The following is a 12,322-nucleotide window of genomic DNA, read 5'->3' on the forward strand; positions in this document are numbered from 1 at the left end:
TTCTAATAATGCAACATAAAAGCCAACTTATGAGTTCAATTCTTATAGATGAGGACACATTTAATTCCCTGGCTTTACCTGCAGAACATGTGGGAGGTGACGCTGTCTTGCTAAGTTACAAAAGGATCCTTTGTATGATGTCTCAGATATATGTATTTTTATGAATAATAAACATTTCCAATTAATTACCATCTTAGGCTCAAGTAAAATTCTTAATTTTCTGATAATTCTTGGAGTCCTTGCCAGGAAATTACGCTTGGAAGCAAGTGAAAAAAAAAATTTTTTTTTTTTAGAATAAAATTCAATCTTCCAGTTTGTACTATTTTTTTTTTTTTTAAGTATATATGAGGATTTAAGTGTAGAAATCACATTGCATGGGCCAGGGAAATATAGCTCCTAATATTTTTCTACCAAAATTAATTAATTTGAATGACAACCTAATTCCAGTAAGCATGATCTCTAACTCTAATTTTTGAATCTACCCAGAATAAAGTATTTTAAGTTTGGTGTCATTTAATCTTTGAACAAATACTTATCTTAAATTTTCTGGTAAATAGTTTGTGCTAATTAATTAACAGTTCTTGCCACCCTTAGAGATTTTATAATGAGTCTCTAACGGCAGCTGGGAGTACAGCCTTCCCAAAGAACTCTAGGCAGTAAGATGTATAATGTCTTCGGTCAGCAACTGGCAATCTTGGGTGTACAAACAGTATTAAATCTATCAAAAATGCAAATGAATGCCAAGGGGAACCACAATTCAAAGCAAGCCAAACAGAAGAGAAGAACAGACAAAAACACAGCTTCTTTGGGCTGGCCTACCTACACAACTGGCTGGTCTTCTGAAGACAGAGGAGATGCATGCTACTCCAGGGCAAACCAAATACTCTCCTCTGCTTGGAGTTTACAAAAGATGCCAACACTTTTTTGTTTTTTGTTTTTTGGAAACTAAATACATTTTAATAGAAAACAAAATACAAAATAACTCTTTTCAGAAAACAGAAATATTTAATCCTTTTTCCACAAATTAGGCGTGCTCTATGCTCAGAGCAGTTTCATAGGCGTGCGCGTTCTCACGATTTGCTTCACAAAGTGTTCGTTACGGTACTGCAGTGCAGGAGGTGGGAGCAGGGTGCTCTCAGGGCAAAGAGGTGTGGAAGAGCCACGCCTCAGAAGAAGCAGTCATCTGAAATTCAGTATTTTCTATCTTGGGACTTAAAATTTAAATTTATTTTCATTTCTTTACCACAGTCACTCTTTCCAGGGGAGATAATTACTAACAGAAGTGCAGCCATGAAAACAATCTTTCTGTCCCACTGTCACTGCGAGATTCCACAGCTCTCCCCATCAAATCCACCCACCTGCTTCTAGAAACAAGTCAGCAGAGTGATCAATCTGTCACCCAGAAATTCTCCCTTTCTCCCAATACACTGTGCTATCAAATTCTCTAATTTCCCTGAACCTCGAAATTCCACGTATCACAGCCAGTGCCAGGAGTCAAACCTGAAAGATAAAAGCAGAGAAGGTACCCTCTGCCAGTGCTAGATAGCCTCTTCTCCATAATAACAATAATTATTACAATTACAATAGCAATAATAAATCCTGTTTCTCTGTAATTAGGGAAAAGGAAAGACTTTTCACCAGGATTATCTGCCTCCCCTTCCTCATTCCCCCCACGGCATTCCTAAACCAACAAGGATTTCCCCTCAACCAGAGTGGCCGATAACATCTGCAGCACTACTATCCCGGACGCGCTCTGCAGTCATCCTCTCACCAAATCCTGCACCCCGGTGAGGTAAGTGTTATCTCAGTCTGCAGACAGGAGAGGTGAGGCAGAGACACTAAGACACTCACACAAGGTCACAGTGGGCCTTCGTGACCTCAGCAGCATCTTAGTTCTTGCTCTCACCGGCACTCATCACCGCCTAGCTCCCCCACCTCAGTCCTTCGACATGGCGGGGGCGGGGCGGAATGAAGCTGTGGACACTGAGGATGTCCACCAGCAGGAGAAGGGAAGAGCAGGAAGTGTCTTCACAGTCAGTCAGTGATTTAATCTCAGTCTGTAGTAAGACTTGCAATCCTGAGGCCTTCCACCACTGCCCCAATCCATTAACACAAAAATTAAAAATTAATGTTCCTGATTTTCTTGTGTAATCCCCGTCACTAAAAGAAGGTTACAGGCCATAAACTGTACACTCAGCACATTACTCATCTGCCCGGTGTACACGCCCACGAGTTCACTGGAGGAGCCGTCAGCAGGAGCACTGCAGTAAGTGTTCCTGATGTCCCAAACGCGTACAGAGTTGTCCATGGAGCCCGAGGCAATCAGGCTGCTGTCCGGGCTGAATGTAAGGCTAGTGATGTTGTCCGTGTGGCCTCTCAACTCTTTATAAAGGGTTCCAGACGCCAAGTCCCACAGCTTCAACCTCTGGTCCTCGCCAGCGGATGCCAGGTACTTACCGTTGGGAGAAAATGCAAGAGAAAGCACAGGCCCTCGGTGGCCCGTGAAGAGCCTCACGGAGTTCCCCTGCTGAGCACTCCACAGTCGGACGGTCTTGTCGGTTGAGCCGGTAGCTAAGTAGTTAGAATTAGGGTGGAATCTGACACAGTCAACGTCTGCCAGGTGCCCTGCATATATTCTCAGTGGGTAAGTCCGGTCAAATGACCACAGCCTTGCAGTGCGATCGTAGGAGCCACTGGCGAAGTACAGACTGTAGGGGCTGATGTCTAGGTCCCACACAGGGTAGGCATGCCCTTGGTATAACACAGTGTTGGTGAAACTTCCGAGGTCCCAGTATCTAATGGACATGTCTTCAGAACAAGAGAGCAACCCTGAGCTGTCTGACAGGAACCTTGCTCTGTACACAGGCCCACAATGTCCTCTCAGTATCTTCATTTCCGCACCTGCGCTGTCATCCTCATCATCCTAGAAGAACATTGGGGTGAGGGTGAGGGTGGAGGAGGAAACACATGAGAAAAAGAAATTTAGTGGTCTGACAAGGAAAATGGGGGGGTGGGGGGGAGGGCGGGTAGAGGGAAGAGGGGCAGCTTGGGAAACTAGCATCTACCTGGCAAGTGACAGTGGCCTTGCCCTTCAGGTGAAGCGTGACCCCAGGAAAACAACTCATAGTCGAAACAAATGCAAAGTCTTTTGGAACTTACAAATTGCATTCTCTAAATTCGTCTAGCAGCCAAAGCTGTATCAGATGACAAGGCACAGAGATGCAGGGCTGTCATTCGAGAGCAACGACTGTGGACCTTACTCTCAGGCTGTGAGTGATACATATTTCAAAAGCTGATTAAAAGGTGGCCTCTGGTAACTTTCTTTGTTAATTCTGGTATACGTCATTTGAAAAGGTTTAGTTTAGAATTCATGTTGCCTTCTTAGATTCTTTTATTCTACAGGCATGTCTTCATCTGAAGTTCTAGCAGCTTTGTAAGCCATACGGCTCCCTTGTTTCCACTGCATTTAAAACAATCCTGACAAGGTCATCGCTGCCATGACTGGGGTTAACCAGGAAGACAGCAACACGTGAGGCAGAAGTGGTGTCACTCAGACAGTAAGGCAGGACTTGTTACATGAGCTTAGCCAAAATACAACCTGCACACTTCAGAATTAACAGGAAGCTAGAAAGGTGCAGTTTTTAATAAATTAAACACATACCCCTGTTAACGCCATACACTGCTGGTGTCCAAAAAGAAGTACAGATGAAGATTACTGAACCAACAGGCTTTGTTGGCTTAGAAATAAACATCGCTGTGAGCTTTAGGTTCTTATATAGGACAAGGGCACCCTTTTAATGTCCATTTGAAAACCACTACATTAAAAATTAAATGAATGCCTGTAATGTGTACATATTTGATAAAAAGCTAAAAGAAAATAAACATTAATGTCCAATAATATTCAAAATATCTAGACACTCAGCATTAAAAATCCACATCCATTTCGGAGCTTCGGGTCCTACTGAGTTCTGTAAGAACATCAGTCACTTTCCTTCCCAAAGAGGTCATGGCAACACTTCAAGATTTCAAGGACACCTCATTGGTCTACACCAGAAAGTTTATATAGGAATTGTGGGAGCAAACAAGGACCTGGGATGAATTAGGTAAAAGTCCTTTGAGAGTCAACTATGAAGTAAAGGTCATTTTATTATCTCTGAGGTTCACGTGCTCTTCACCCGGAACAGGAAGTTACACAGTTAGCAAGTGGACCTAAACTTGGGTACTCAGAGGTACTTGGAAGGGTTGGAAAGAAGAGGCACTAGACTTTCAGGTGTGTCTTCCAGGGACCTGGATGACTGTCCCAGTCCTGTGAGAAATTGTCTGGCTGACTCTACTGACTGAGAAATGGCGAAACCAGAACTTTTCCTGCTGGCCATCACTATTGGCCTTTTGCCAGGACCACGGCTTAAAATAACTGAGCCATGTTTTCATGGGTCGCTTACTCCAGTCCCACAAGGGCCTTAGTGCAGGAGGGCTGACACCCTGAACGACCAGCTTCTCCACATGCGCCCATGCACACAGATGCTCTCCCTGCTCTCAGCTAACGGCATTTAACACCCCAGAGCTCTCTGCGTTTGTGACTGGGCAGCTCATGTAAATGAGCATCCTTCCCAGGTAAGAATCTGAAATTTGTATACACATGTAATAATAAATCATATACATTACACAATTATAAAAAAAAACCAAAAATCAAAAATTTAAAAGATAGGAAAATAAATAAAACAGACATTCTAATACATCTTTAAATACTGTCTTCTATACTTCTGGCGGGTCAGTCTGCTGACTCCTGCTCTAGACCGGGGTCCCTAAAAATCTCAGCCTTGTTATGGAGGATGGCAGCTCCTGGAGTGTTCCCAGTATCTCATCTCACGCTCCAGTCTTTCCTAGAGCACGGCTACTTTTGGGGGTTTGAAATAGGGCTGCTATGAGTCAGAATTCACTAGATGGCAAGGGTTTTTTTTTTTTTGGCAACTAGCTGTGAAGTAGAAATGAAGAAATTAAATATGGCCAGACTTGGGAGTGGGTTAAAGCTTGGAAGCAAGCAGTGACTCTGTCTCTGTGGGAGACAACAGCAGCCTGAGCCAGAACAGCGATAGCAGAGCAGGGGGCCACTGGCAAGTGCGAGGTGCCCTGTGCTGGAAGTAAACTGCACACCAGATCTCTAAGACGGGCTGGGCTGTCATTAACTACTGCAGAGTTGGCCCCCGGCTCGGACGACCCCAAGTGCTACAGAGGAAAACTGCTCCACAGGGAGTTCTTGGCTGTAATCTTTACGTAGCAGATTGCCAGGCTTTTCTTCCACAACAGCACTGGTGAGTCTGCACCGCCAACCTTTAGGTTAACAGCTGACTGCAAACCGCTTGTGTCACCCAGGCTGCTTTTCGAAATTAACAGGTTTAAATATGCTTACATGTTGAAATAATAATACTGGCCATATTGGGTTGAATAAAATAGATCATTAAAATTAATTTTGCCTGTTCCTTTTTACTTTTAATGTGGCTACTAGAAAATTTTAAATTACATATGCAGTTTGCATTATATTCCCATTGGACAGCACTGATCTAAACGACAGTTTTATAATACAAACTATAAAACTGAATATTGCTGATAACATTGGAGACTTTTCAAACTTAAACATTATCAGATTTGGGAGAAAACTCAGCAGACATTACATAAACTGAATATATGTGACACAGGGGGCCTCCGTAAGTCAGAATCCACTGGAGAGCAGCCGATTTGGAGTCCCTGGGTGGTGTAAGGGGCCCTGGTGGCACAGTGGCTAAGAGTTGTGCTGCTAACCAAAAGGTTGTCAGTTTGAATCCACCAGCTGCTCCTCGGAAACCCTATGGGGGCAGTTCTACTCTGTCCTATAGCGTTGCTATGAGTCGTGATCGACTCGACGGCGCAGGTTTGGTTTACCATCTCTTTAACCCAGATGGTTTTACCATTTACTTTTACCTGCTTGGCTTCTACAGGCACGTGAGTTCGTCACCCTGGTCTAAGAGTCTCCATTTTAACTATGAATTCTACAAAGAATAAAGAAAAGCCCAAATTCTCATTGTAAAAACATTAAAAACCAACCACCAGAACTAATTTATACCTTTGCTTCTCCCCAAAATGCTCTTTTGCCAGAAACTAAAAAGAAAATTTCCCCAAACTGCTAAGACAAAATGAGAGGATGGAGGGTATAGAAATCCTAAACAGGAAGCCCCTCGACAACCAAAAAAAAAGGATCTTGACTTTAGTTCTAAAAAAAAAAAAAAAAAGTAAAAGAAAAGTCTGTTCCAGAAAAAGCAGAGGCTAGAAATCTACATTATTCTCAATCTGGATAAAGATGAGTAAGCTAGAAAATACTTAAAACCAAGCCAGTTCAACCCAAACCTGTGCCTGTGACTGCCTTTGTTCCCTACCTCAGGGGACGATCCCACTTCATCTCCCACCAGTCACCCAGCTGTTCAGTCCGCAGACATGGATGTCATCCTTAACTCTTCCCTTGTCCTCTACACTGATCCAGGAACTGCGTTCTTCGCATTTTACCTTCTAAACCACCCTTTAGTCCCTCTACTTGTTTCCTTTTCAGCTGCCACTATCCTCCTTCCCAAACCCAGAGCCGTCCAGTCGATTCCGACTCCTTCAGGTTACCAAAATCTCTCACATAACCAGCAACCACGTGTTTGCTTCCAGTTTTCTTCCCTCCCAGGTCCAGCTGATATTTAATTTCTTTCAGTTCTTGCAATTCCTCATGTTATTCTTTACTTGTAGATCTTTAAATACACTGCTGCCAGCGCCTAGAAGCCTTCAGAGGACAGAGCTAGTTTTCAGAGGTGGCCAGGCTAAAATCTTAAAATAGTTTTCAGTTTAATGTTCTTTCTAACATACCATATTGCCATCTTTCTTTATATTAATTTCAATGCCTAGAATAATCCCCAAACTCTGTATCTCAAAGCTAATAAGGTCAGTAGGAATAATCTCTTCTTTCTTGCATTTACAAAAAATTGAAAGTAAATTAGGGCAGTATCCCTCATTATATGTAAAGTATCCCTAAACAGTTAGAAGGAGCTCTGAGGAAAAGAGAAGTGTGGTAATTCAAATAAAAGTGCAATGAAAACTATTTTGGAAGGTACCATAAAATTCTACAAATCAGAGTTTGTACATGGGGCTCTAGATTGTCTCTTCCTTGTAACAAGCTCCTCTAATGATACTGTCTCAGTTGCAAGAATCAAAGGCCCCTCAGAAAACAGCAACAGGAGACAAAGGGCTGAATTTAGTGCACCTAGTGTTCCTGACAGCCTCAACAGCAACTATAATTAACTAGAGTGATTGCTTTACTCCTTATTTTTTCAACCCTGTGTAAAGAATTTTCCACCCAAAATCACCTGAAGCACGTACTGGAACCTCCGTGGTGACATGACAAACATATTGTGGTCCACAGCTTTGCTGGGCAACTTCAGGAAAGGTGACTGTGGAGTCTAAGCCCTCTCTCCCTTTGCCTAGGTGCTTTCTAAGGCAGAGGTTCCCCGTGACGTGAAACACAGGCTACTGGGCCTGCCCTTCTCAATAACCATCCCCAAACAGACAAAACCAGACCTGACGACAGATTACATTTCAACCATACTTCCTGGGTGCTTTTCAAAATGGGGTCTGGAAACACCCTGGGGTACACGGAGGCAGAGGATGTACCTCCGAAAGATGGTAACACCCAGTGTTGCTGAGGGGCAGAGACCTCACATGCTCTTGCTGAGACTGTAAAATGGCACAACCACTTTCTGTGGGGAAAGGCACAATATTAATCACAACTTAAAACACACAGACCCCCTGACCCAGTAATCCTACTTCTAATATTAACAGCTGCACCACTGTGCAGTGTATATACAAGTATAGTTACTGTAAATCTCTATTAAAGTCTGCAGTAGCTAAAGGTCTTTAACTAGGCTTAGTGATGTTACCCACATTTCCAGTGCTTATCAGCTGCGACCATCCATTCACAATATTAAGTTAATGTTTTTGAAAACAGTTTCTACCTCTTCCAAGGTTACGCATTAGCAGGAATTCAATGGCTACGGGTTACATGGCATTAGTTGGTTTTAGTGATACAACGAGGGAAATGATGAAGTCCATTCTCTGTTCTAAGCAAGTCAGTAAGGCAGGCATAGGGAAGGAAAAATGATCCTCATACCTCCTCCTCGAGAACATCACAAGCCAAGTGGATGCGGGACACGTCTACTTGGTGGGGTTCTGACTTTAACTTCTTGGATCGTAAACTCCAAAGTTTTACACAGGAGTTGTCAAAGCCGGCGGCAAGCAGCTTGCTATCTGGGGAAATTTCTGCAGTGTTCAGCAGCTGCTCTGTGTTATAGAAGGCATAGAAACAGATGGTAGTAAGTGAGGGAGGCCCATCCTTGACTCGCCGAATGCTTTCCTGCAAGACCCCCAGGGCGGCCTCATTCTGCAGAACAGGGGTGGGCATGTCACTGGGCTCTAAGCCGCTGCTCTCACCACGTGAGGAGCTGCTGCTGCCATAGAGCTGGTAGTCTGTTCTCTTGGCAGGCTGCACATCAAGGTGAATATGTAAGGAGAGGACTTTGCACAGGGCAGTGTTGTTGTCGCTCTGGAGGTAGCGGATAAGGTAGTTGTAGCTGTCTTCTTGGAGACGGACCACGTACTTGTTGTCTAGGAATGCTCGAAGTCTGAAGTTAGACAGGATGTCCTGGGTGGTCTGAGTGGTCTGTAGCTGCTCAATGACATCCTTCTGGCTAGCGTTCTGTAAAAACATTCCATGGAAGCGGCTGTAGAAACTTTCCACTGTGCTCTTCGGGCTGTTCTGGACCAGGTTGAGATGGAGGTAGACAAAGAGAGGGTAGAGGAGAGGCATCACTTCGTGGCTGTGCTGGGAATCAGAATCTGTAATGAAAAAACAAAAACCCGACGGCTTTGTAATTAGTATAATCTCATCGGATAATGCAACCCCTCATGAGGAGGCCACCAGGACGTGACACGTTCTCAGCAGGACTGCATTTTTTGAGACTATTAATATATGAGTCCAATACAGATTTTCAGAATTTCAAAGTCCAAGCCTTTTCACGGAAGAAGGCAGAGCATGGACTCTGAAGTCAAGTAAACTTGGGCTTGAATTCTGCCACGAATCAGGAATTTGATGCATTGAGAGGTTAAATGACTTGCCTAAGTTCTTACAACAGTTCAGTAGCACAGCCATGTCTTATACCCAGGTCTTCAGGGTTTACTATCTTTTCCAATACCTTAGTGTTTCTCAAATTGGGGAACTCAGGTGCCTGGGAGTCCTCAGGTATATTCCTGGGGGTCTGTGATTTCTTCATAAGAAAATTTTAACTTGATAATAATCTAAACAACAATGATCACAAGTATATTCTGAATTATCTGGATGAGCCACTTGGCAAGTACGTACTGACTTGCAATTTTTGCACTCTAATTTGTGTTTTGCGATTACTGTTGACACCTATCATCTAAAGTAAACTCAAAGCACTTATTTTAGTGGGTTGGTTAGCATGTCTGGCTACCCAGAAGGAGCTCTGGTGGCGCAGTGGTTAAACGTCCAGCTGCTAACTGAAAGGTAGGTAGTTTGAACCCACCAACCATCCCACAGGAGAAAGATATGGCAGTCTGCTTCCATAGGGATTTACAGCCTCGGAAACCCTAGGGTGCAGTTCTGCTCTGTCCTACAGGGGTGCTATGAGCTGGAATCGACTGGAAGACAACAGGTCAACGGACGGTCTAACACGAAGGTGACAACATTCATCCACAACTGACCCATATCTGCCACTGTACTCATTCTGATTTTGTTGGTTAAAACTTCTCTTTTGCAGGGATAATTTACAAACAAGACACTTTCCTGTCTTTAAGACTATTTACTAATTTGAGACATTGACACCGCGAAAGTATGTGACAAAGAATGTTCAAAAAAAAGTACAGTTTTGATTGTCCAGGGCTAACGGAAAAAGGAGAGCGAGTGGTATGTTTCACACCTAAGGAACTTTCATGGAAAGTGAAGGCCAAGTAACATGACAGCATGCTACAGGAACAAAGGCTCATGGCACGTGAAGATCAAAGGCTCATGTCATGTGAAGGCCAAGTAACGTCAGGGCATGCTACAGGAACAAAGGCTCATGGCATGTGAAGGCCACGTAACGTCAGGGCACGCTACAGGAAAAAAGGCTCATGGCAGGTGAAGGCCAAGTAACGTCAGGGCATGCTACAGGAAAAAAGGCTCATGGCATGTGAAGGCCACGTAACGTCAGGGCATGCTACAGGAAAAAAGGCTCATGGCAGGTGAAGGCCAAGTAACGTCAGGGCATGCTACAGGAACAAAGGCTCATGGCAGGTGAAGGCCAAGTAACATGACGGCATGCTACAGGAACAAAGCCTCATGGCAGGCGAAGGCCAAGTAACGTCAGGGCATGCTACAGGAACAAAGCCTCATGGCAGGCGAAGGCCAAGTAACGTCAGGGCATGCTACAGGAACAAAGCCTCATGGCAGGCGAAGGCCAAGTAACGTCAGGGCATGCTACAGGAACAAAGGCTCATGGCTGGCGAAGGCCAAGTAACGTCAGGGCATGCTACAGGAACAAAGGCTCATGGCTGGCGAAGGCCAAGTAACGTCAGGGCATGCTACAGGAACAAAGGCTCATGGCAGGCGAAGGCCAAGTAACGTCAGGGCATGCTACAGGAACAAAGGCTCATGGCAGGCGAAGGCCAAGTAACGTCAGGGCATGCTACAGGAACAAAGGCTCATGGCAGGTGAAGGTCAAGTAACGTCAGGGCATGCTACAGGAACAAAGGCTCATGGCTGGCGAAGGCCAAGTAACGTCAGGGCATGCTACAGGAACAAAGGCTCATGGCAGGCGAAGGCCAAGTAACGTCAGGGCATGCTACAGGAACAAAGGCTCATGGCAGGCGAAGGCCAAGTAACGTCAGGGCATGCTACAGGAACAAAGGCTCATGGCAGGCGAAGGCCAAGTAACGTCAGGGCATGCTACAGGAACAAAGGCTCATGGCAGGCGAAGGCCAAGTAACGTCAGGGCATGCTACAGGAACAAAGGCTCTGTAGCCATTTGAATACAGAAAAGTGACAGAGGACAGAATCACCACAGGGCACAAACACGAGTGCTGCTGCAATCATGAGTGGGTTCCAACTCAGGGCCAGGAACACTGCAGGCAAGCTGAACTCAGAGTAACCCGCGTGCCAGCCATCAGTGCCATCTATACTCCCGTTCTGAGCAGCAGTTTAGTTGTGGCAAAAGCCATCCACTACACTAAATTGCTGTTATTTGAATTTTATTGCTTTCATGATTTTGTTTGTACTTTATTTGTAAACAGATTGAGGTCTCATACAGAAATATAAGAATAAAGATTTTATATCTGCTTTAATTTACATAAATAAATAGAAAATGCTTTAAGTCAGCACTTATGTTCTGCTAGCATTTTTTTTTTCCATTAAAAGGAATCCACAGGGCTCGAGATTCAGGAACACTGCATTATATGATATTGCGTGCCTAATTTGATGATAAATGATACTAGCATACTATCTTTGCTTAATACCTTATTTCCCTTTATCACAACAAAGTAATAAGCATAATACAGCATTTTAGAATAAACTCATCCCTACTCAAATACTCATCCTACTCATTACCCTTGCTCATATTTAAATGATAAACTTAAATTACAAGGCAGCTGAAATTCCTTAAAAGGCCTCTGGAAAATTTCTTTTCCAAAATACCAATTATGGAAAACAAAAAGACTCACCTTTACCTATCAGACTTCCAACCTACTCTACTGGGACAAGAGAATGTTTTCAGTTCTTTAAAATCTCAGTGTCAGGTTTATTTTCCAAAATGAGAGGGATTTTTTAAGTTTAGAAAAAAATCTGGGCACCAAGGCCTAAGAAAGCACTACTTTAAAAATTACTGAAATTCGGTGTCGCTTCAGCTCAGTTTCAATACTGCTTCATCTGTTCTCTCTTGACTGAAGAGAGCAGCATTCTAGGAACAACACAGAATTCTGATTGACATTCTATATGTGGAAGAAGGTGAGACTCACAGGAGTCCTCCCTCCTATTTTCCTATCCCATTGCCTTATAAGCATGACACACCCTTTATATTTCACTGAAAGTGTACTCGTGTATTTTTTTTCTAATTAGAGAAGTAACATATCCTCTGCAAAGTGCACCTTTCCTTCCTCCCATCCATCTATCCACTGAGGTGTGGTGAGCACCTCTGCGGTCCACTCTCTCTACTGGGAGCAGACAAGCGAAAGGTGGAGTCTTTCCTGGAGTTCTCAGCAATCAGCA

The 12,322-nt window shown here is 43.9% G+C and overlaps 1 protein-coding gene across 6 annotated transcripts in view; it reads right to left on the bottom strand.

Annotated features, from left to right (window-relative positions):
• Window positions 1–550: 550 nt before the first annotated feature.
• Window positions 551–12,322, bottom strand: part of TAF5L (TATA-box binding protein associated factor 5 like) — a 32,484-nt gene continuing 20,712 nt past the window's right edge. For all 6 annotated transcript variants that reach the window (XM_049881193.1, XM_049881197.1, XM_049881199.1 and 3 more), the window contains 2 exons: window positions 8,177–8,901; window positions 551–2,923 (listed from right to left, as the gene is read on the bottom strand). In XM_049881193.1, the coding sequence (XP_049737150.1) occupies window positions 2,126–2,923; window positions 8,177–8,901 (1,523 nt within the window). In that variant the 3' untranslated portion in view covers window positions 551–2,125. The remainder of the gene's footprint in view (window positions 2,924–8,176; window positions 8,902–12,322) is intronic.

This window comes from Elephas maximus, chromosome 3 (assembly GCF_024166365.1).
Source record: "Elephas maximus indicus isolate mEleMax1 chromosome 3, mEleMax1 primary haplotype, whole genome shotgun sequence".
NCBI classification, from domain to species: domain Eukaryota; kingdom Metazoa; phylum Chordata; class Mammalia; order Proboscidea; family Elephantidae; genus Elephas; species Elephas maximus.